Source organism: Schistocerca piceifrons, chromosome 6 (assembly GCF_021461385.2).
Source record: "Schistocerca piceifrons isolate TAMUIC-IGC-003096 chromosome 6, iqSchPice1.1, whole genome shotgun sequence".
Classification (NCBI taxonomy): Eukaryota; Metazoa; Arthropoda; class Insecta; order Orthoptera; family Acrididae; genus Schistocerca; species Schistocerca piceifrons.
In genome coordinates, this window is record NC_060143.1 from 338,100,255 (window position 1) to 338,124,490 (window position 24,236).

Below are 24,236 nucleotides of genomic sequence, written 5' to 3' on the forward strand. Positions count from 1 at the left end.
CTCAGAATCGGCATCTGCGAGTACGGAAATCGAAACACTGCAGCAAAAGAAACTAATACTACATTTTCTGTTTTTGCAAACACATGAAGATTACGTAGTTAAAGTTGTGTTTCGTAACGTGCTGTCATTAAGCAAACATTTACCAGATGCTACAATTCTTTCTTCCCTTGCAGTACTGTTTGATGAAACCTGATGTCGTAGCGTCAGTTTCACGCAAATACAGGTTGAGGATATATCAAGGTTATGTACGTGACAGGTTACACACACACACACACACACACACACACACACACACACACACACACACACACACACACGCATGCATGCACACACATGTGCACACACATCAGCAAAAATACGTGATGATAGTGTCAATACTGGTGTAATACACAGCGTTTACATGTCTTACCTAAATTACATAAGCTTAGTCAGCAAGACACCCACACAAACACACAACAACACATACAGACACATTTAGTTTATATATAGTACCACAGTGTCATGTCCTCAACTACAACGTCTGTCTAAGGTAAATAAAGATATTGGCAATACTGGTGTAACGTATAGTATTTACAAATATTAAATGTCAAATGTATCAGCCAATATAACTTACAGATTAAGGTGCACTGGACAACAATGGCAACGTGGATCCTCAAACTGTGTGCCACAATGCTCATTTGGCTATATTATCGATTTATAGCAGTGCACACACTTGCAGCGCAGTAATATCTGACACTTTCCCATAGGTTAAGTATAACTTTAAAGAGGAAAAAGTAATATACCAATAAAAATATTATTTACGTTATTAACAGGCTAATACAGCTTCCTATAATTACAACTTATCTTGGACATATATATGCTGGCTGGTATGCAAAAACGATCTTTCAAGGTACGCTGCAATATTTCCTGATCGCCATTGTGGAATCATGATTATCTAAATATGTTATCAGTACAACAGTCCATAAACAGCTACTAAACAATAATCTTTCTTACAGCGACATTACGTTTTCTGAACTTTAGGAAAACAATCTGTACTGAAATTGCTTCATTGTGAGAAGATCTTGAATGTATCTATCACTTCAGCTGTACGTTTTCGTAATACGCAGTCATAGCATTGAAAAGCACCAAATACGTTATGTTAACGTCACAGACACCGCTTGGTCAAGACTGATGGACAAGGTTCCACACGAAAATTTGGTCTTTGCGCTCCAGACAAATACTGTTGTAGCTTAATTGTTCTGTAACCGTAAAAAATTCGCGACTCCTATATAGACACTACTTATCTAACTTACCGGTTTTGGTGCACTTGACAGTGATACAATTTCTATACTTTTACCACATTTTAAGGAAAGCCAAAAATTGTTTTTATTTTGTATCATAGTGTGTGATGATTTGTTCTGTAAAATATCAAATCAGACATGGTGCAACTGATGTAACGTATAGGCTACTTTGCACTTACCGATGAGTACAATACAGTCTTTGCACTACAGTTAAAACAAACCAGTGCGACAGCGTAAGGCCTACCTAGGGGACCTTTATAAGTAAGCTTTGTGGCACATGTTATTGTAACTTTATAGAACAGATCTTGCTGTATTAGAAAAACAAAAACACAGACAATATTTGGTTTGTTTAAAGTCTGATAAAGATATTAAACTATCCCCATCGACAAGTGCAGTTTTAACTGTGAATTGGATTAGTAACGCCTAGTATGTTTTGTAAAGCTATGGAACAAATATTTACAAAATTTGATAAAGAATTCAGACTTCTTTTTAAGTGTGGTACAAGACAGCGTATGTTAGCTAAGTTAGCAGATGAACACAAACGTTTTGTATGCCCACGATAAAAATTTTTCCCTAGCATGGAGATCCTTGAACGTTTTGTTGGCTTCAAATGTAATTGAAAGTGGATCGATGAAAGATATGCTAGTTTATTACCTGTATGAATGTTTGTAGCATTCAAATGTTGAAACTACTGTTTCTCATATTATATCACGTAGTTACCACTCTGTGACAGCATAAGTCACTTCTCGCCAACTACATCTTAATCTGTAGGTAGAGCAGTAGTGGAGTATGGGTTTCCATGGTTATAGAAGAAATATTTATTTATTTGGGTTAATAATACATAAAATGTTAGGATTCTTTAAAATGTAGTACCAGGACAGAAATTTTAACTTTTCTGTTACATCATTGGTTCCTTCCGCGTTTCGAAATGTTATCCGACAAATGTTTACAAACTGTGATAAATAATATACAGAATTTTTGTTTTGTTTAAAATATGGTACAATGACATATTTTTGTTCGTTGTTCAGCAAAGCTACAAAAAGGTAGATCAGTAGTGTCGATTTGCAAGCGATTTCATTTCTTAATTTTCAGTTAGAACATACCCGCCATGTGCGTTTTTTACTGTTATAAAACAAATCTACGAATCTCTACAGAGGCTGCTGACAGTTTCATTTTGGACCAAAGGCATTTTAATAGTTCGTTTGAGAGTCCACATGTATGTTTTAGGTATGAAGTATATGTTAACCTTTAAATTACACAATAATTGAACTCGTAGAGTAGCTGAGACGTTATTTTAGATATCTTGGGTTATGTTCACTTGCAGTACAAAAATACAAGCAATTTAGATGAGGAAATATGTAATTAGGAGCACTATTGTGATTTGCACCAAGTGTGGTACAAAGAGTTAAGTGTAAACCGTAAGTTAGATCAGTAGTGTCACATGCATTTCGACAGACATTTTAGACATGGAAATAATAACGTGATGATTGGGATAAATATTGTGTGTATGTGTATGTGTGTGTGTGTGTGTGTGTGTGTGTGTGTGTGTGTGTGTGTGTGTGTTCCTGATGAATTTTAGACAATTTTGATTAATAATACAGAATTTTGTCTCTGGAAATACTGTAGGTTACACGCACAATATATTTTGACAGATATTTTTCATGTGAAAATCGCGTTGATGTAAATATTGTGTGTGTGTGGTGTGTTTCTCACAAGTCAGAGAAATCTGCACCTGACCAATACGTGTGTGTTTTGCTGTTAAAGGATCTTACTGATATTGTTGCCTCTACCTCTCATATTCATTTCTCAGTGATGCAGATCTTATGCAGTTACAAATGAGAATGAAATAGTCCTCGATGTTGGAAGTTCTCTGAGTGGCTGTTTCCTTTCAATGGCATATAAAATACTGGGCTGTGATTGACGGACTTACATATGTGTGAGACTTGACGTGAAGTCTTCGGATTGGTCCTTTTGGGGTAAGAAAAGAAGAGATGGATGAGGTGCATGACTTATGTAAAGTACTGTGATTTGAAAATCTAAATATGTGTATGCTGGCTAACTAGCTCTCTTGGTCTATTTTGGGTACAGAGAACCAGACGCTGTGTGACTTATTAAGCAGTTAAGAAATGAGAAGGGCTGCGCTATAACAAAGGTAGTGGTTCCAAAATACCGGTACATGTTAATTGGATGTTTCGTTTTTAACGAATGGTAAAATACTGTCTATTCATGTATGTGTGTGAGTGTGTGTGTGTGTGTGTGTGTGTGTGTGTGTGTGTGTGTGTGTGTGTGTGTGTGTGTGTGTTGGCTTAAAAGCTCTCTAATTTGCCAAGGTGCGTGTCTGAAGAAGCAATTGAAAGGTCTTGATAGGCCGCTAAAATACTGGAATGTGATCCAGATATCTAAATCAGCATGTGTTGTCGTAAAAGGAATCTGATTTGTCTGCCTCCAAGAAAGGGGCATGACGTAGGAAGGGGCCGTGGTCTCCATCTACAACAGTCTGAGGAAGGGCCTGAATCTCTATTTCAGCCAGAGTCGAATTTACATTTGCACTTCAGTGGAACCTGAAATAGGCTATTGCCTGATATTTGAAAATTATGTAAAAAATCTGCCAACCGGTTGCATAGGTTTATTATATACCTTGACCAGGTTTCGTCACCTCTAAGGGTGACTTCATCAGAAGGTAAGGTAATTACTAAAAACGAGTATGTTAGATTAAATATCTTATCTAATAAAATTTTACATTAATGTAAACGACTGTAAAACAAATAGCACCTACATGAAGAACATATCGTCAAAGATGTACAGTGATTTAAAAGCTGAGTTGCTCGAGCCATACATTAAAATATAACACACAGTGTTCTACAAAAAATCAAGCATTAAAACATAAGTAACACCAGTGTGGTGTGAGGCTACTGACTGTGTGGCAACTAGTCACGCTACCAAGTAAACGTAATGTAGGGCGCGCCACAAGCGGGCCACTAGTAACGTGAGCAAAACAATTTTGTATATTACACATTTTCTGAAGTAAATCATACGTACAGCTAATATAGCTTTAAACAAAAATTAATTTTACAAATTATTGAGTAACATTTATAAGTGAGCTTCAAACGGGATAAAATAGTAGAAAGTTCGCTACGTTTTACTAGCACAGATAGAACCAGAGTTAAATACGACTGGAATTACATACGTAATGAAGAATATCAGTTCATTACATGACACAAAATTTGAAAAAAATGCTTGCAGAAGTAGGGCACAGAGGTCGTCTGGTGTGTTAGTAATGAGCGTAACGTAACAAACGTAAAATAATGTTTCTGAAAAGGAGGAGAGAACCTAGATTATAAGTATCATAAAACTGAGAGCATTGGTTTAAAAGCATTAAAGATATTTCTATTTTTCAACTGTAGGCCTACTTGTTCATTCAACATGTCATCTTTATTTGGTGTGTGCCTGAAAATTTCAAGTTCTTCCAAGACATCAAGTTTTCTCCCTTTCTTTTCTCTATGCTAAACTGTCATTTTGTTTAATTCTTTGGGGTTATGCCCTGTTATGAAAAGTTGTTCTGCAAATGTTGAATTGTGCTCATTAGTGGTTTTTTTGCCTAAAAGATGTTCTTTGTGTCTTACGTTGAATGCTCTGCCTGTCTGTATTTGTGTATACGGTTGCTGCAAACGTCAGCCATGTTCAAAGTTGTATTACCTGATAGATATCTGATAGATAAGTCACCCCTTCACTTATATATAGAAGACTAACTAGAGTGCATCTCATGTTTTACACAAGCATTGACGTTGTGGCTAGATGCTTATAGTCTTACTTGATAATAGCTTGATGTTGAAGGATGCACTGTTTCAGTCGGCAGTAAAGGTCACGTTGGGCAGGTTTTTTCCCAGATTGTCCAGGCTCCTCAGGCATGTCTTTGTTGAGATTGACTATTTTCTTGTTAAGCTGTGTGAGTTGTATACATAGCTGCGTGATGACGCTGATGTTGAAAGAGTTGATCGCTATGGTCATGATCACGGTGTGTACAGTCACAATCATGCAGTAGAGCCAAGCGATGGTGTGACTTGCAGGCTTCGTCGCGTCGAAGGGCAGAACCAGAACGTAGGGCAGACCGTCGGGGCTAGAGGGTAAGCTAAGAAAATATGCACAGTTGGACAAGCCGAAGCACATGTAGGTCAGCGATATTCGACGCACCGTGCGGCACCGCCTGCGCATCACAGGAACGTCCTCCCAAGTCACGAAGTCGGCGAAGTCCTGGCTCACCTGCAGGCAGACAAATATACTGCGTTCTGTACCAAGCAGAAGCGTCAACAGCTGCCGCTGTTGTAGGGCATTACGACGCTTCTGAGCTATGATACGTTACATTAAAGGAATTTCACTGCAGGCAATAATGAAAAGTGCTCAAGTGTGTCTTCAGACAGGCTAAAACGATGAATTATACCAAGATAATACAGCTTCGTAGTGTAGGGCTTAATATAACTAGGGGCTATTTAGTTTTGCCCTCCAAGGTAGGTTCTCTTCAGATAACATCACGACGCGTGTGGGTGATAGGCATTGTCTAAAAGACTCAAGATTGTCTATAGACAGGCTAAAACAATGAATTGTACCAAAATGTTGTGCAGCTCATCCTAACTATAGGCTGATCAGTTTCCCTTCCAACGTGGGTTGGCGACGGCAGGTGGTAACCATTGTCTAAAGCAGAGAGTGGGGTCTGTTAAGTTGGGACTCGTAGTATGGACGTGAGGCGCCTCGTATCATTAAAGATATTGAAGTAGATATAACGAGGTGGGAGAACAAACACTGATAACTGACTTACGAATAATGAAAGAATTATCCTTTCAACAGTGTAATGGAAAATTAAAAAATCGCAGTGGCCAAGTAATATTCACAGTCGGTCATGGTACACGCAATAATAATGACTTTAATTGTTGTCGTACTGCTTTGGGCAAATGGCCATAATTACAATAAAAAACTAATACGAGCAACGCGTATCACAGCTGTTACTAATTACACAGTCCGATTTCGGCAAAGTAATAAAATTTCCTAGTAGGGAGCTTAGAACCCCTCAGAATAAAATTAAAACTATATTCTCATTTTTGAAAGCGGTATCATGGCATAATGTTGCTGCTCAATATTTTGCACCTCCCTTTTGTCAGGGTTAATGTATTAGTGATCGACAAGAAATATACAAAATTGTTAATGATCACTCGTTGTCAATGGCCGATAAGTTCAATCGAATTCTTGTTGGTACAGGTAAATAAATATACTGATTTCCTGAAAGCTGGTACCCGAAGACAACTGTATTACATATGGAAGAAAGCAAAGATGAAACTGAATCAATTATTAAATAATTAAGAAGATAAATCCCTAATAAGTGTGATGTAATTTCAAGTACACAGGATTATAAAAATCGGTGCTCGAAATATTAATTCTGTACTCAGTCACCAGATCAGTGTGACAGTGAAACCGCTTGGAATATGTGTGAAGGAAATTATGTAAGTAATTAGGAACAATTTCTATGCTACCAGTTTCTTCAAATGTTTTTCAGGTGCGTAGTGGCTCATCTCAGAACACATCCCGGCCGTTGTGGCCGAGTGGTTCTAGGCGCTTCAGTCTGGAACCACGCAGCCGCTACGCTCGCAGGTTCGAATCTCCCATCGGGCATGGATGTGTGTGATGTCCTTAAGTTAGTTAGGTTTACGTAGTTCTATGTTCTAGGGGACTGATGACCTCAGATGTTAAGTCACATAGTGCTCAGAGCTATTTGAACCAATCTGAACACATATATTGGTGTCAGACACGCAGTTTGGTCCCAGAATAAGCGTTTCCAGAGAAAATGGAATATATATTGTTTTATATGTGAGACGTTAAACGATAGGTTGAGGACAGTAGGTATTTTACTTTATTGTGTATACCATACAATACTTTGCAATTGTTGAAGAGAGAAGAAACGTTTAATAATTATTCACTTCATATCTGAAAATTAGAAAACACAAAGTTCTCATCAAGTGTCAAGAAACTGTGAAGAGATTACATTCTGTCCTGAGTCAAGTAAAGTGATGACGTATGTGAAAACCTCAGTTCTGCCTTCTGGTTCCCTTGTTTTGCCACTAAGTACGGCAGACCGCTCAAAAATACGCTCTCTGTTATTGTGAAAGGCGTGGAACTTAACATTAGTACGCGTCACTGAGGACGAAAACATGAGTAACGGCTACAAAACGCAATACATACGGTTTCCGACATTGACCTCATTGTAAGAACAGAATGGTATTGTCCCAGGTGGTCAAACGGTCAGTGAAGTCGACAATTTCAATCTCCTAGTTCTGAGGATGGATGAAAAACGTGCTTGGAAAAATCACGTTCAAGGTCTTGTACAGAAAATATATGCTGCCATTTTAATTATAAGAATGATCTCCATGTTGTTGTTGTTGTGGTCTTCAGTCCTGAGACTGGTTTGATGCAGCTCTCCATGCTACTCTATCCTGTGCAAGCTTCTTCATCTCCCAGTACGTACTGCAGCCTACATCCTTCTGAATCCGCTTAGCGTATTCATCTCTTGGTCCCCTCTACGTTTTTTAATGAACTCCATAGTGGCACAGAAACACAAAGATTTTGTCACTTTCCTTACTGTCACTGTATTATAAGGTGTGATGGTTTTGTTTTTGCGGCACATCTGTGCATTGAATAAAATTACGGGTAGTGGGAATGACTTGAGGCGTCAGTTCACGAAGTTCGTGTACGCCGTTGTACCGCTATCTCCGAATTCGAACTCCGCCATCCTAGTACATGTATTTTATAACTTAATTTGCTCCTTACAACCATCAGAAACAGCAACATTGACTTCGTAAACGCTACAGGGAAAAATGATGTTCAGTTGAACAACACTTCATGAAGCATCATACAGAAATGTGTGCACTATTCAAGAGGTTTCAATTACGTTAGGGTTCTAGTAGCGCTGAAAGGATTGTCAAACCCAAAGTTGTACTTCCCAAGTCGAAATATTTCCTAGCGGCAGACTTTTCCATTCTGCACATGAATTCCTCGCAGTAATGTGTTGCTTATTCGTACACTCTGTGACTTATTTCGTGTTGTGTTACTAAATTTTATAATCAGCATTGTATAAACTATTGACTGATTCGTTCTTTGATCGGGTAGGTTTGGCTCGTATCTTACTGGGGAACCTGACAAATAAATAAATATATACAGTATGACTATGGCTCTGAGAAAAATTACGCGTTGAAAGAAGGGATGTCTAGAGTTATCGTATGTAATAGCGACTTTGACCCAGTTAGTGATAAAAGACTGTATCTGTTGGCTAAGAATATGTGCGAGTGTGTGTGTGTGTGTGTGTGTGTGTGTGTGTGCGTGTGTGCGCACGTGTATATGCATCGGCATCGTTTTAGGAATGCATGGAGCGAGTCGTGGTGGAATTTGCTACAGTCTGGATGAAGGAGCCATAATATGAGAAATGATTTAAGGAAACCACGCATTCTATAAATATGGATGGTTTGATGTGGATTCGTATCAAGGTCCTTCAACCCTGATGGCCTTGCTCTTAATGGGAATCTACCTCACTCAGTTGGAATAAACACCTGTGGCTATGATGTGGATTATAATTTTAGAAAGCATTTTTTATTTGTAATAAAGCAGCAATCGGTACAAAATGCTAAAAATCAAATAAAAAACATTTTCGATCGCGTTTTCAGGTTTTTATGGCAACGGCCTTGCCGCAGTGGATACACCGACTCCCGTGAGGTCACCGAAGTTAGGCGTAGCCGGCACTAGGATGGGTGACGATCAGCTTCCATGCGCTGTTGCCATTTTTCGGGGTGCACTCAACCTCGTGATGCCAATTGAGGAGCTACTCGACCGAATAGTAGCGGCTTCGGTCAAGAATACCATCATAACGACCGGGAGAGCGGTGTGCTGACCCCACGCCCCTCCTATCCGCATCCTCCTCTTAGGATGACACGGAGGTCGGATGGTCCCGGTAGGTCACTCGTGCCTGACGACGGAGTGCATTTTTTTCATCATACCAACCAGTTTCGCACTTTTCCTCAGACCATTCTCAGGCCTTGTCCCACCATAATGGCTGCTGATGGTGGCAGATGGAGCGATATCCGTAGATGTAAGGGTGTGGATTAATTTAGTACAATCGGTTGTTACTGATATATTTGTGCAAATCTCTGATTGTGTATGTATGAAGGATGTCTGATGAACAGTGTACATACGTTCTACATCTACATCTACATCTATACTCCGCGAGCCACCTTACGGTGTGTGGCGGAGGGTACTTATTGTACCACTATCTGATCCCCCCTTCCCTGTTCCATTCACGAATTGTGCGTGGGAAGAACGACTGCTTGTAAGTCTCCGTATTTGCTCTAATTTCTCGGATCTTTTCGTTGTGATCATTACGCGAGATATATGTGGGCGGTAGTAATATGTTGCCCATCTCTTCCCGGAATGTGCTCTCTCGTAATTTCGATAATAAACCTCTCCGTATTGCGTAACGCCTTTTTTGAAGTGTCCGCCACTGGAGCTTGTTCAGCATCTCCGTAACGCTCTCGCGCTGACTAAATGTCCCCATGACGAATCGCGCTGCTTTTCGCTGGATCATGTCTATCTCTTCTATTAATCCAACCTGGTAAGGGTCCCATACTGATGAGCAATACTCAAGAATCGGACGAACAAGCGTTTTGTAAGCTACTTCTTTCGTCGATGAGTCACATTTTCTTAAAATTCTTCCTATGAATCTCAACCTGGCGCCTGCTTTTCCCACTATTTGTTTTATGTGATCATTCCACTTCAGATCGCTCCGGATAGTAACTCCTAAGTATTTTACGGTCGTTACCGCTTCCAATGATTTACCACCTATGGCATAATCGTACTGGAATGGATTTCTGCCCCTATGTATGCGCATTATATTACATTTATCTACGTTTAGGGAAAGCTGCCAGCTGTCGCACCATGCATTAATCCTCTGCAGGTCCTCCTGGAGTACGTACGAGTCTTCTGATGTTGCTACTTTCTTGTAGACAACCGTGTCATCTGCAAATAGCCTCACGGAGCTACCGATGTTGTCAACTAAGTCATTTATGTATATTGTAAACAATAAAGGTCCTATCACGCTTCCCTGCGGTACTCCCGAAATTACCTCTACATCTGCATATTTTGAACCGTTAAGAATGACATGTTGTGTTCTTTCTTCTAGGAAATCCTGAATCCAATCACAAACCTGGTCCGATATTCCGTAAGCTCGTATTTTTTTCACTAAACGTAAGTGCGGAACCGTATCAAATGCCTTCCTGAAGTCCAGGAATACGGCATCAGTCTGCTCGCCAGTGTCTACGGCACTGTGAATTTCTTGGGCAAATAGGGCGAGCTGAGTTTCACATGATCTCTGTTTGCGGAATCCATGTTGGTTATGATGAAGGAGATTTGTATTATCTAAGAACGTCATAATACGAGAACACAAAACATGTTCCATTATTCTACAACAGATTGACGAAAGCGAAATAGGCCTATAATTATTCGCATCTGATTTATGACCCTTCTTGAAAATGGGAACGACCTGCGCTTTCTTCCAGTCGCTAGGTACTTTACGTTCTTCCAGCGATCTACGATAAATTGCTGATAGAAAGGGGGCAAGTTCTTTAGCATAATCACTGTAGAATCTTAAGGGTATCTCGTCTGGTCCGGATGCTTTTCCGCTACTAAGTGATAGCAGTTGTTTTTCAATTCCGATATCGTTTATTTCAATATTTTCCATTTTGGCGTCCGTGCGACGGCTGAAGTCAGGGACCGTGTTACGATTTTCCGCAGTGAAACAGTTTCGGAACACTGAATTCAGTATTTCTGCCTTTCTTCGGTCGTCCACTGTTTCGGTGCCATCGTGGTCAACGAGTGACTGAATAGGGGATTTAGATCCGCTTACCGATTTTACATATGACCAAAACTTTTTAGGGTTCTTGTTTAGATTGTTTGCCAATGTTTTATGTTCGAATTCGTTGAATGCTTCTCTCATTGCTCTCTTTACGCTCTTTTTCGCTTCGTTCAGCTTTTCCTTATCAGCTATGATTCGACTACTCTTAAACCTATGATGAAGCTTTCTTTGTTTCCGTAGTACCTTTCGCACATGATTGTTATACCACGGTGGATCTTTCCCCTCGCTTTGGACCTTAGTCGGTACGAACTTATCTAAGGCGTACTGGACGATGTTTCTGAATTTTTTCCATTTTTGTTCCACATCCTCTTCCTCAGAAATGAACGTTTGATGGTGGTCACTCAGATATTCTGCGATTTGTGCCCTATCACTCTTGTTAAGCAAATATATTTTCCTTCCTTTCTTGGCGTTCTTCCAGCTCCCAAAATTTATCGAGGAATCCTACTATTTCTTGGTAGTTACCTTCTTTACAGAAATCTATCCAGTATTTGCGATTACCCTTTTTAGAGATTTCCATTTGTTCTCAAATGAACTTCCAATTCTGGTAGGGCTTGTCAAATTGTTTACAGTCTCTTCTTGACGATTCTCTACAGCCCACTCTTCGTCAATGAATCTGAAACCTGTATCTGCCCCTGTGTTCACCTTACAATCCAGTTCCTGAACTGGGAATCTCTGTATTACTATGGCATCTGAAATCTTATCGGATCTCCATGCCTAGTACAAGAATGGTTTCCAGCTTGCCACTTTCCTCCGACCTTTAAATCACTTAAATGCTATTGGTAAACAAAAATTCCTGTAACATTTTAAGATATTGTTAAATATATTGGATAATTACGTAGTATATGTAGTACCATATTCATGACAAATATCGGAAGGTTATATTTAAACTTTCCCTGTTTAACACATTATAACATGGAAACTAACTACCGTACGAGAACCAGACTTGGTAGCTTTAATGTCCAGAATATGGGGTGCATGATTTCCACGAGTCACAGCGCCACTGTCCACTTCCAACCACGGCCACCAGGTTCCGTGATCAGTGATCGTGATTCATAGTCTCACACATCAGAACAGTCGCTATGAACAAGTTGATGTGTCAACATAAGCTTGAACAAAAGGAGCTGGGCATTATTGGTGAAGCTCTGTTATCAAAACAACATTAACTCTGGAAGGATTACGGAAGGTTCCTCATTCTCCACCAGCTGTGCGGAGCGTGATGAAGAAGTTCGAATCACCTGAAGAACTGAGCGTCGCTCCGGGAAGAGGCTGACGACCGGTTGCACCACAGGTGGTTGATGAAATCTCTGCTGCTATGGCAAACAACGCTGCGCGTAACTGCCGATAGTCAGGCAGTGCGCGTGCTGTTACGATAGTTGAACATCCCGTGGTCCGCTGTACGGAAGGTGCATCGAACCATTCTGAAATGGTAGCTATACAAGATCCGCGTCGTAAAGCAGCTTGCACCACAAGAATTCTCAACGGCGTGTAGACATCGCTCTCCTCTTTCTCGCAAGGATTGAAGTTGACGGAGGCTGGCCCTGGATAGTCCTATGAACAGACGAAGCTGATTTTCCTCTGACGGACGACGTCAACACACAGAACTGCCGAGTGTGGGGATCTTCACCCCCAATCACTGTGCAAGAAGTTCCTGTGTGTGGTGAATGTGTAACTGTGGTGTCACCGCCAGACACCACACTTGCTAGGTGGTAGCTTTAAATCGGCCGCGGTCCATTCAGTACATGTCGGACCCACGTGTCGCCACTGTGTGATCGCAGACCGAGCGCCACCACAAGGCAGGTCTCGAGATACGGAATAGCACTCGCCCCAGTTGCACGACGACTTTGCTAGCGACTACACTGACGAAGCCTTTCTCTCAATTGCCGAGAGATAGTTAGAATAGCCTTCAGCTAAGTTCATGGCTACGACCTAGCAAGGCGCCATTAGCCTTACATAGTTTGATAGTTATCGTATGAAATGTCTCAACAAGAAGAACGATGTATACAAGAAGGATAGATAAAAGTTAAGTATTATTGCAGCTACGTACTTTTCTTGCTACCAATTCATTTCGTATCCTGTTTCAGACCTCTATCTAGCCTACGTGAGATTACGCGTGCCTTTCGGCTACTTCAGTGTGGCGTAGCTGTCTTGTTACGCCACAACAGTAACCGTATGGTGTGGCTTCACGGCTACGTTCATCATTGGCCCTTTCTTTTTTGAACAGGTTGGTGCTTAAAGACCAAAGACGTGCAGTGTGACTGGCCAGCCTCACCGCGATATGCTTCGCCAGCGTGTCATACCCACCCTGCAGGACAGAGACGCATTGAACTCAACAGTTTTAACTCAAGATGGGGCCCCACGGCATATCGCCCGTGTTCACCTGCATCTCCGAAACACATTAGGAAACGATCGAATTATCAGCCGATCGTTTCCAATTGCTTGGCCGACACGATCACCTGATCTTACTCCCTGTGGTTTCTGTTTATGGGACTACCTGAAGGCCAAGGTTTACCAGCGGTACATTCGCACTATGCTGATCTTTAGCGGCGTGTGCGCTGATATGAAACTTTCCATGCAGATTAAAACTGTGAGCCCGACCGAGACTCGAACTCGGGACCTTTGCCTCTCGCGAGGAAGGCAAAGGTCCCGAGTTCCCGAGTTCGAGTCTCGGTCGGGCACACAGTTTTAATCTGCCAGGAAGTTTCATATGAAGAGGTAGCCAGTATACCTCCGTGACACGCTTTGTTCTTCAGACTCTTCTGGACACTGATGGGCGCTACATTGAGTCCCTTTTGCAGCAGTAAGGGTATGATGTACCGCTGCAGCACACTACAGGTGTTTCAATTGAACTGATTCTGCATTATTCCTCTTCCCCGTGTGCTTGACATTAATGCTACCAAGTCTGGTTCTCATACGGTAATTAGTTTCGTGTTATAAGGTGTTAATTTTTTTATGATAACCACCCGACATGTGATTCTGTTTTACGTTATTTTTTTTGTATTCACTTTGCTGACTGTTTTCTTGTCTAATACGTTAACAAGGAGGCTGGTAGCCTAGGGGGGGGGGGGGTGGGAGGGGGGGGGGGGGGACAGCCAATCGCTTTCTCTAAAACATGTACCCGAAACAAGTTAGCTCGGGTAAACTGAACTCGACAGTCATATTGGGCTGCCCACTTTCAAGACTCGACAATGTCAGGCTAAATTATTTGCGGTTTCTGCCGCATGACATATAAAAAGTGAGAAGTTTCAGTCTGTGCACCCAAACTCAGGTGTACATAAAAAATAAAAGTATTGATACAAGCGAACTGATGCCCACTATAAACCTAATTAATAATCGGCATTGTTGAACACCTTCCATCATCTGTGACAGATGTGGCATAACACTCCTTTATTGCAGACCAGTCACCATCTGCAAGGAGGGCCCAATAAAGGAAGGAGGATGAAATGCGAAATGATGGGGACGTCATCTCAGCGTGGAGAGAAGAGGCTATGGCACTGTCAGGAGACTTGGGTAACACATTTTTTTTTGTAAACTTGTTGCTTGATATTCGGATGAAATGCCAAATTTTCGATGGCTGCTTGGATCATCGTCGTCATGGGCTATATTTGTATGTCGTCAAACTGGCGGGGTTCCCACTTTTATGCCCGAAAAATGGCATGTGATTGGATGGATTATGTCATAATGAGTTCACAGAAATGGCGCCCACTGATAGGCCTTCCACTAATCTCTTTGTTTATAATGTGTACGCTTTCATAAACTGTTAAGTGTACAGGTGGTGTCCACTGAAGTTCTTATCAAAAAGTTAAGTTTTCATTGAGACTGTAATCAAAGAATCTCAATAGTTCGGAGCATGGGCCAGAGTTCCAGTATGATTAAACATAACCTTGTGTTTATTTCACTTTCGTTGATGCTGAATTCCAGATAGCGATCGGCAGTAGAATGTATACCTGGACATACTTAAAGCCAGCCACACTCGCGAGAAATATTATAAATCTCGTGCACTCGCAGGCCGAGATTATCTCTGTATGTAGCAACATCTCCTTAATTCTCCTCGGTTGCCGAAGCACCAGTCTGACTCCTTGTCGCTTTAGGATGTACCTATCTGAGTAGTTATTTCACAGCAGAATTGAAGGCGCTGTGTCTTGGTTTTCTCCACATTGTTGACCTAATATCAGGGAATGAATACCCATTCATTCTTAACATTGTCGTTAAATGTATCTCTTTGGAGCGGAGGTGCTCCTTCTCTGTAATAGCCCTGGCTCTGAGAAGTAGGATGTTTAGCGTAGCCTCCTTCTGAGCTAGATGGTGAAAGCTACGCTAATTGAGATGGAGGCTGGTGTATGCTGGTTTTCGATGCACAGAAAAGACGAATCGTCCATATGTTCTACGTTCAACCAACACATTTATGAAATGCAGCTTCCTGTCTTTCTCTGACTTCACAGTAATTCTTCCGTTGGGATGCGTACAGTTCATATGGTTAATGAACTACTGAAGCACTTCATTGCCATGGGGCCTGAATAAAACCGTTTTGCCAATTTGAACTTATTTAAAAAGGTAGCACGTGCAGAATAGGGTACCATTCAACGCTCCTTCTTCGAAACCCTCCATGAAACAATTTGATACGACAGGTGGTAGTGGCGATGGCATGGCTGTTCCATCGAATTCGGGAATCGTTAGCGAATTCCGAGATTCACAGTGCCAAGAATGTACAAAGAGTATAAAATTTCAGGCATTACCAACCATGACGGACAACACAGTGGCCGACGGCCTCCACTTAATGATCTAGAGCAGCGCTGTTTCCATAGAGTGTCCGTACTAACAGAAGAGCAGCACTGCTTTGAATCAAGGCAGAAATCAATGTTGAACTACGACGAACGTATCCATTACGACAGTGCGGGGAAATCTGGCGTTAATTCGCTATGGTTGCAGGCGGCAGAGGTGAGTGCGTGTAGTAACAGCGCGACATCATCTGCAGTGCCTTTCCTGGGCTCGTGACCATATCGGTTGAACCCTAGGCGACGAAAACAGTGGTCTGGTCAGATGAGTCCCGATTTCAATTGATCTGAGCTGGTGGTACGGTTCTAGTGTGGTGCAGTCTGCACGACGCCACTGACGAAAGTTGTTACCACGACCGTATGTAAAGCTGGCGGTGGCTCTGTAATGGTGTGAACTGTGATTAAGCGGAATGGTCTGGGTCCTCTGGTCCAACTGAAACGATCAGTGACTGAAACGGATGATTTCGGCTAATTGGAGGCCATATGCTGCCGTTTTTGGGCTTCATGTTCCCAGACAAGTTCTAGGGGACTGATGACCTCAGATGTTAAGTCCCATAGTGCTCAGAGCCATTTGAACCTTTTGTTGTTGTTGTTGTTGTTGTTGTTGTTGTTCAGACAATTTTTGACAACGCGGGGAAATAAATTTGACATAGATAGTGTGTTGCTGACATATTTCTGCACACATTTTAAACATTGTGATACCTGGCTACTGTTACAGAACAATTTAGATTTGGAAATATTTAAATTGTGCAGTCCTAAAATGCAGTGATATCTATGTGTCAGGGATGGTATTTTTTAGCGATAGGTGTTTTGTAACTGTTTATTCACGGAAATAGTGATGGAGAACTTACTTCAAGATCCCACAGTGATGTTGCAGATACCAATTTTGACGAATATGTATATGTTAGAAATACAGCTCATCACGTTTTTGATATAACTCCCGATTTCGACAGAAAGAGTCGGTTTCTTTCCCCTTACAAGCAAAATTATTTTTAAAGCAGAAATTTACAAGGCATTTTGACAGAGTGGTTTCAGATTAGTCATCATCATCATCATCATCATCATCTTGGACAGTTTCCAGCCACTGGCTGGGTCTGTCGGGAACACAAGCCTCTCCATGGTGTTCTGTCTTTCCACCATTCCCCCTCTTCCACCTTCGTCCAGTTCTCTCCTCTTCTCGTCACACATTCCCTCACTCCCTTCACCCATCTATCTCTTGGTCTTCCTCTGGGCCTCTTCCCCTCCAGCTGCAGATCAAACATCCTCTTTGGAATTCTTCCCTCATCCATTCTCTTCATGTGTCCAAACCACTGCAGTCTTGATTTTTCTATCCTGTCCTGTACTGGTTCCTTCTTTAGTCTTTCCCTCACATACACATTTCGCAATCTGTCTCGTCTTGTTACACTCAACCTGCTCCTCTGGAACTTCATTTCACTAGCCTGTATTCTCCTTTTGTCGCTTTTGTGCATTATCCATGTCTCACTTCCGTATGCCAATATGGGGACAAAGTAGGTTCGGTATATAATTCCCTTGGATTTCTGTGGCACCTCCTTGCTCCAAATAAGCATCCTAATGCATTTGTAGAACTGCCCTGCTATTCTACACCTTTCATTTATTTCCATTGCGTTTCCCCCCTTACTTTCAATCATGCTTCCCAGGTACTTGAAGTTCTCTACCACTTGTAGCTTTTCCCCTCCACAAGTTATATCCACATTTGGCGTATTCTTCTTCCTTGTTGTGACAATTATTTCACTTTTCTTTGCAGAGAAATGCATTCCATATTGTGCTGCCGTTGCCTCCCATACATCTAACTGCTCTTGCACTCCCTCTCGCAATTTCCCCATAACATCAGGTCATCGGCAAAATGCACTGCTTTCATTGTATGATCTCCAATTGCATCCATTTAAAAAGGGAACATGCCTCGGATTTCAGGTTAGTATTAGTGCGAAATTCGTTTATTAACAGGGAAATTAAGACACAGAGAAGAGCCATTACTCCAACAGTTGTGCCCAAAAAAAAAAAAAAAGAAACATTTTGTCTGTTTTGTCTTTCATGAGCAAATAACCGACGCTTCCTGTCGACAATAGGTGTCGTATGCAAGATGGAATGAGCAGTATTTGTTTGGGTCTACACCTCTCTCTCCCTCTCTCTCTCTTCAAAAATCAAATGGCTCTGAGCACTATGGGACTTAACGTCTGAGGTCATCAGTCCCCTAGAACTTAGAACTACTTAAACCTAACTAACCTAAGGACATCACACACATCCATGCCCGAGGAAGGATTCGAACATGCGACCGTAGCGGTTGCGCGGTTCCAGACTGAAGCGCCTAGAACCGCTCGACCAAACCTCTCTCTCTCTCTCTGTCTGCACTGCTCATTCCACCTTCCATGCGACGCCCACTGCCGAAAGAAGATGTCAGGTATTTTAGCGTTAAAGACAAAATAGATAAAATTATTTTTGAGCGGAATTTTATTTTCCCATTCGATAGAACTGTCCCAGATTAGTGAAGTACACGCCCACACACGTCTTTTCCCAGGTAATTGTTTATAGCTGTGAATCCACGCCGGACCACGGAGCGTCTGGGCTTGTGCTTAATGCTCATGACGTCATATCTCCTGAACGATGCTGTATGTAGTACAATGATATACCAGGTGATCAAAAAGTCAGTATAAATTTGAAAACTTAATAAACCACTGAAAAATGTAGATAAAGAGGTAAAAATTGGCAAACATGCTTGGAATGACATAGGGTTTATTAGAACAAAAAAAATTCACAAAATGTCCGACAGATGGCGCTGGACAGCAAAACGTCAGGAACTGCTACCGTGACGGCTTTGAGGTACGCCGATATGTTACAGAATCGCATCATCCCCAGCCTGGCTGATAAACACCTGCTGGAAACAGAGGATGACACGCGTAAAGCTGAAATACTAAACACCTTTTTCCAAAGCTGTTTCACAGAGGAAGACCGCACTGCAGTTCCTTCTCTAAATCCTCGCACAAACGAAAAAATGGCTGACATCGAAATAAGTGGCCAAGGAATAGAAAAGCAACTGGAATCACTCAATAGAGGAAAGTCCACTGGACCTGACGGGATACCAATTCGATTCTACACAGAGTCCGCGAAAGAACTTGCCCCCCTTCTAACAGCCGTGTACCGCAAGTCTCTAGAGGAACGGAGGGTTCCAAATGATTGGAAAAGAGCACACATAGTCCCAGTCTTCAAGGAGGGTCGTCGAGCAGATGCGCAAAACTATAGGCCTATATCTCTGACGTCGATCTGTTGTAGAATTTTAGAACATGTTTTTTGCTCGAGTATCATGTCGTTTTTGGAAACCCAGAATCTACTATGTAGGAATCAACATGGATTCCGGAAACAGCGATCGTGTGAGACCCAACTCGCTTTATTTGTTCATGAGACCCAGAAAATATTAGATACAGGCTCCAAGGTAGATGCTATTTTTCTTGACTTCCGGAAGGCGTTCGATACAGTTCCGCACTGTCGCCTGATAAAACAAAGTAAGAGCCTACGGAATATCAGACCAGCTGTGTGGCTGGATTGAAGAGTTTTTAGCAAACAGAACACAGCATGTTGTTATCAATGGAGAGACGTCTACAGACGTTAAAGTAACCTCTGGCGTGCCACAGGGGAGTGTTATGGGACCATTGCTTTTCACAATATATATAAATGACCTAGTAGATAGTGTCGGAAGTTCCATGCGGCTTTTCGCGGATGATGCTGTAGTATACAGAGAAGTTGCAGCATTAGAAAATTGTAGCGAAATGCAGGAAGATCTGCAGCGGATAGGCACTAGGTGCAGGGAGTGGAAACTGACCCTTAACATAGACAAATGTAATGTATTGCGAATACATAGAAAGAAGGATCCTTCATTGTATGATTATATGATAGCGGAACAAACACTGGTAGCAGTTACTTCTGTAAAATATCTGGGAGTATGCGTGCGGAACGATTTGAAGTGGAATGATCATATAAAATTAATTGTTGGTAAGGCGGGTACCAGGTTGAGATTCATTGGGAGAGTGCTTAGAAAATGTAGTCCATCAACAAAGGAGGTGGCTTACAAAACACTCGTTCGACCTATACTTGAGTATTGCTCATCAGTGTGGGATCCGTACCAGATCGGTTTGACGGAGGAGATAGAGAAGATCCAAAGAAGAGCGGCGCGTTTCGTCACAGGGTTATTTGGTAACCGTGATAGCGTTACGGAGATGTTTAATAAACTCAAGTGGCAGACTCTGCAAGAGAGGCGCTCTGCATCGCGGTGTAGCTTGCTCGCCAGGTTTCGAGAGGGTGCGTTTCTGGATGAGGTATCGAATATATTGCTTCCACCTACTTATACCTCCCGAGGAGATCACGAATGTCAAATTAGAGAGATTAGAGCGCGCACGGAGGCTTTCAGACAGTCGTTCTTCCCGCGAACCATACGCGACTGGAACAGGAAAGGGAGGTAATGACAGTGGCACGTAAAGTGCCCTCCGCCACACACCGGGGGGGCTTCCGGAGTATAAATGTAGATGTAGATGTAGATGAACGTACGATGTTTATGCAGGATGGTGCTCCATCCCATATTGCTAGATGCGTGAAAGATCTCTTGCGCCCGTCGTTAGGTGATGATCGTGTGCTCAGCCGCCACTTTCGTCATGCTTGGCCTGCCAGGTCCCCAGACCTCAGTCCGTGCGATTATTGGCTTTGGGGTTACCTGAAGTCGCAAGTGTATCGTGATCGACCGACATCTCTAGGGATGCTCAAAGACAACATCCGACGGTAATGCCTTACCATAACTCCGGACATGCTTTACGGTGCTGTTCACAACATTACTCCTCGACTACAGCTATTGTTGAGGGCTGATGGTGGACATATTGAGCATTTCCTGTAAAGAACATCATCTTTGCTTTGTCTTACTTTGTTATGCTAATTATTGCTATTCTGATCAGATGAAGCGCCATCTGTCTGACATTTTTGAACTTTTGTGTTTTTTCGGTTCTAATAAAAGCCCATGTCATTCCAAACATGCGTGTCAATTTGTACCTCTCTATGTACATTACTCCCTGATTTATTCAGTTTCCAAATGTATACTGACTTTTTGATCACCCGGTACTTTTATAAGTACATTGAGCGCCGTAAGTGGATATTGCCTGCAAAATGTGTTGCTAATGGATTTAGCAACAACGAAGTAAAAATGTTAAAAGTCATGCATGATGTGGAAGTTTCTCAAGGATCCAGTTATTTGCAACGTCATATCTCCTGAACTACATGTCGCACAGTGATATATTTATGGAGTTGCATTCAGTACTATAGATGCATACTGCATGCAGAATGTGTCGTGAATACAGTTACTAGTAAAGAAGAGATACATTATAACACCACGCCTCATGCAGAACTTTTACTGCAAGAGCAGCAGGAAAGTAATAATCCATTAACTGTCCTTCTTTCATTATTTCAGAGGGGTTGACAGTGCGAAAAACTTACGTAAGGGTTTGTAGCAAGTAACTAAGTGATCTCATTCAGCCGGCCGCGGTGGTCTAGCGGTTCTAGGCGCTCAGTCCGGAACCGCGCGACTGCTACGGTCGCAGGTTCGAATCCTGCCTCGGGCATGGATGTGTGTGATGTCCTTCGTTTAGTTAGCTATAAGCAGTTCTGAGTTCTAGGGGACTGATGACCACAGATGTTAAGTCCCATACTGCTCAGAACCATTTGAACAATTTTTTTGATCTCATTCACAAATAGTGGATGGGTAAATGCTGGGAATTCATGTGTAGACGGCTACGCTCTATTTTCCTGTTTCACTACCGCGACCACTGCGTTTGCTGATATTTTAGACAGTGAATTAAAATTCTGACACATGACAGACATCATAAAATTATTTAAAAATCGGAATATTTAGTTTGAAGGCTCACTGTCTTAAGCCAAGTGTAGGAACAAAAATGTAAATGTCAGCTACTTCCCTGGAATGACATTTTATAGCCGGTTGTGTTTTATAACAGTTTTAATGTGAAGATAACATTGGGGCAATTAATGTGAGAATCCTCAGACAAATTTTGGGCACAGTTTTCATGGATACGTTTGATTGTGTGTGTGTTTGTGTGTGTGTGTGTGTGTGTGTGTGTGTGTGTGTGTGGAAATAGCTTTATGTTTTATGAAAACTTTTTTTTCTGTTCCTGAAGTACTTTAAATATGGAAAGAACATTGTGGAAGTGTTACACTTTAGAAAATATCGTATTTTATATATGGAAAGAATATTGCGAAAATGGCGTGGAAAATATTTGAGATTCAATTGTAGTTAACACCAAAATGTAGTGCAGAGATTGAACTAAATACTTTTACAGGTGCTGTATACCCTATAAGTTCATAACACACTCTGTGCATGTATGTGTGTGTGAAATAATTGGTGATGAACGGTGGGGAGGAGTGGTACATAAGAGAGGGGGAGAGGTTGTCGCAATGTCGAACTGACCTAGTTCCATAACTTTGAATTATCTTGAATTTCTGTGTAACCACTTATTAATAATTGTTTTTATTTTCCAACCATTTTGAATTTTTGAATTCCTTTTCAGTGCCATCTTGCGTTTCTAAATTTCACGTCAGTTCCAGCTCGGATTTTTGAATAAGTAAAACTTATTAGGGGTACTATTAGGTGGAGCATTCTCAGCCTTAATGTGTGGAAAATATAATACGTGATTATAGTTTTTCACTGTGACAGAGGTGTGCAAGAAGCTGTTATGTATATTTATGTAGTTATTTTTGTATTCTTGAAGCTGCTGTAACTTTTGTAGTTTGTTTCACAATCAGGTAACTAGGAAATGTACAGTGGAATAAAGTGTTTATTTCAAAAATAAAAGTAGCTTTCTCTGGGTAATGACTTGCCTGAAATCTTGGATTTTTGAGTTTCCAGTCACATTTAGTGATTGCTGCACCGTGACCGCAGCACCGACTAGCGGCTGTAGCTTGCACTGTGAATCATAGTCTCTGTAGCTGTACTACTCATATCCTTAATTATGTAGTGGTTTCAAAAGTGAAATACGGGGGCGACACCTAGATAACGAGAAACACCCTCTGTGTACTTCACTTTGGCTCTGAACATGATTAAAGGTAACGTACTCCAAGAATTCGCCGAACACCTACGTGCCATCGGAATATCACAAGCTATAGACGATTTGTCATCACTCGTTTTCAGTCATCCACCGTCCAATGGCGCTGCTGTTTACACACTCTCAAGCGTCACTTAGCTTTGACTACGGAATTGCGTGGCTTAAGAGACGCTGCCTCAAAATTGTACCCCATTTTCTTTTTTTTTTTCTTTTTTTTTTTGGTTCCGTACGGTATTCAACATTACCAAGCGGTATACAGATAACTTTCACCAGATAATGTGCCGTATTCATGCGAATCTAATTCGCACTCTTTTTTTACCATATGCAGTGTTCAAAATGGGGGTGCACATAAGGTTCGACGGAGCATCACATTCGAGTACACACTTGAATCCGTTGTACACTAGCCACTTCATTGAAAATTAGATAGTGACCCTTACGTCGCAACGCATCATTGTAATTCTCAACTTCGTCACATTACTGTTAGCCTATTACTAAACAGTGTGTTCCTATTAGGTAGTCACGGAATAGAAGGCAAGCAGAGAAGAACGTTGTCTAATGCTCCTTTCAAGCATTGAGTTATTCTCTATGCAGAAAAATCTGGTCACATAACTCTAAGGATCTACTGACATAAATATTCCTCCTCTTGAACCAAATTTTCGCTTCTAAACATCTCTCCTTCAATAGTAACAGTCACATCAATAGCATCTCAATATGTAGGACAAGCAAACACTAAAACGCTGAATTCTATCACAATACAGCTATATAACTCTTCGGAAAGTGTCATAAAGCTTACAACTTAGAGCAGCAGAAACAAACTGAAGCCCTAATTCTCTTGAATCCTGATAAACTATACCTCCGCCTCAACGTATCGATCCATTTGGCTCGCTGGTGGTTTCAGAAAATTCCTTGAAACAATTCTTACAATACAAATCCATCACCTCTTGTCAACACATTAACCGCAGCAAAATTCCGGGTGCAGGTTCCATTCTAGCTACTCAACAGACGACCAACCCTATCATGTTATCAAATTTATCTGATATCAGCCATGTCAATAAAAGACATCATTTTAATATCCTTTGAAACTGAGTATGACTTTCACTATGGTCTTAGAACTACACGCCCTCCGTTAGTT

The 24,236-nt window shown here is 41.5% G+C and overlaps 1 protein-coding gene across 1 annotated transcript in view; it reads right to left on the reverse strand.

Annotated features, from left to right (window-relative positions):
* Nucleotides 1-24,236, reverse strand: part of LOC124803307 (odorant receptor Or2-like) — a 77,563-nt gene that overhangs the window by 45,961 nt on the left and 7,366 nt on the right. Inside the window, exon 2 of the mRNA XM_047264491.1 lies at nt 5,092-5,540. Coding sequence (XP_047120447.1) covers nt 5,092-5,540 — 449 coding nt within the window. The remainder of the gene's footprint in view (nt 1-5,091; nt 5,541-24,236) is intronic.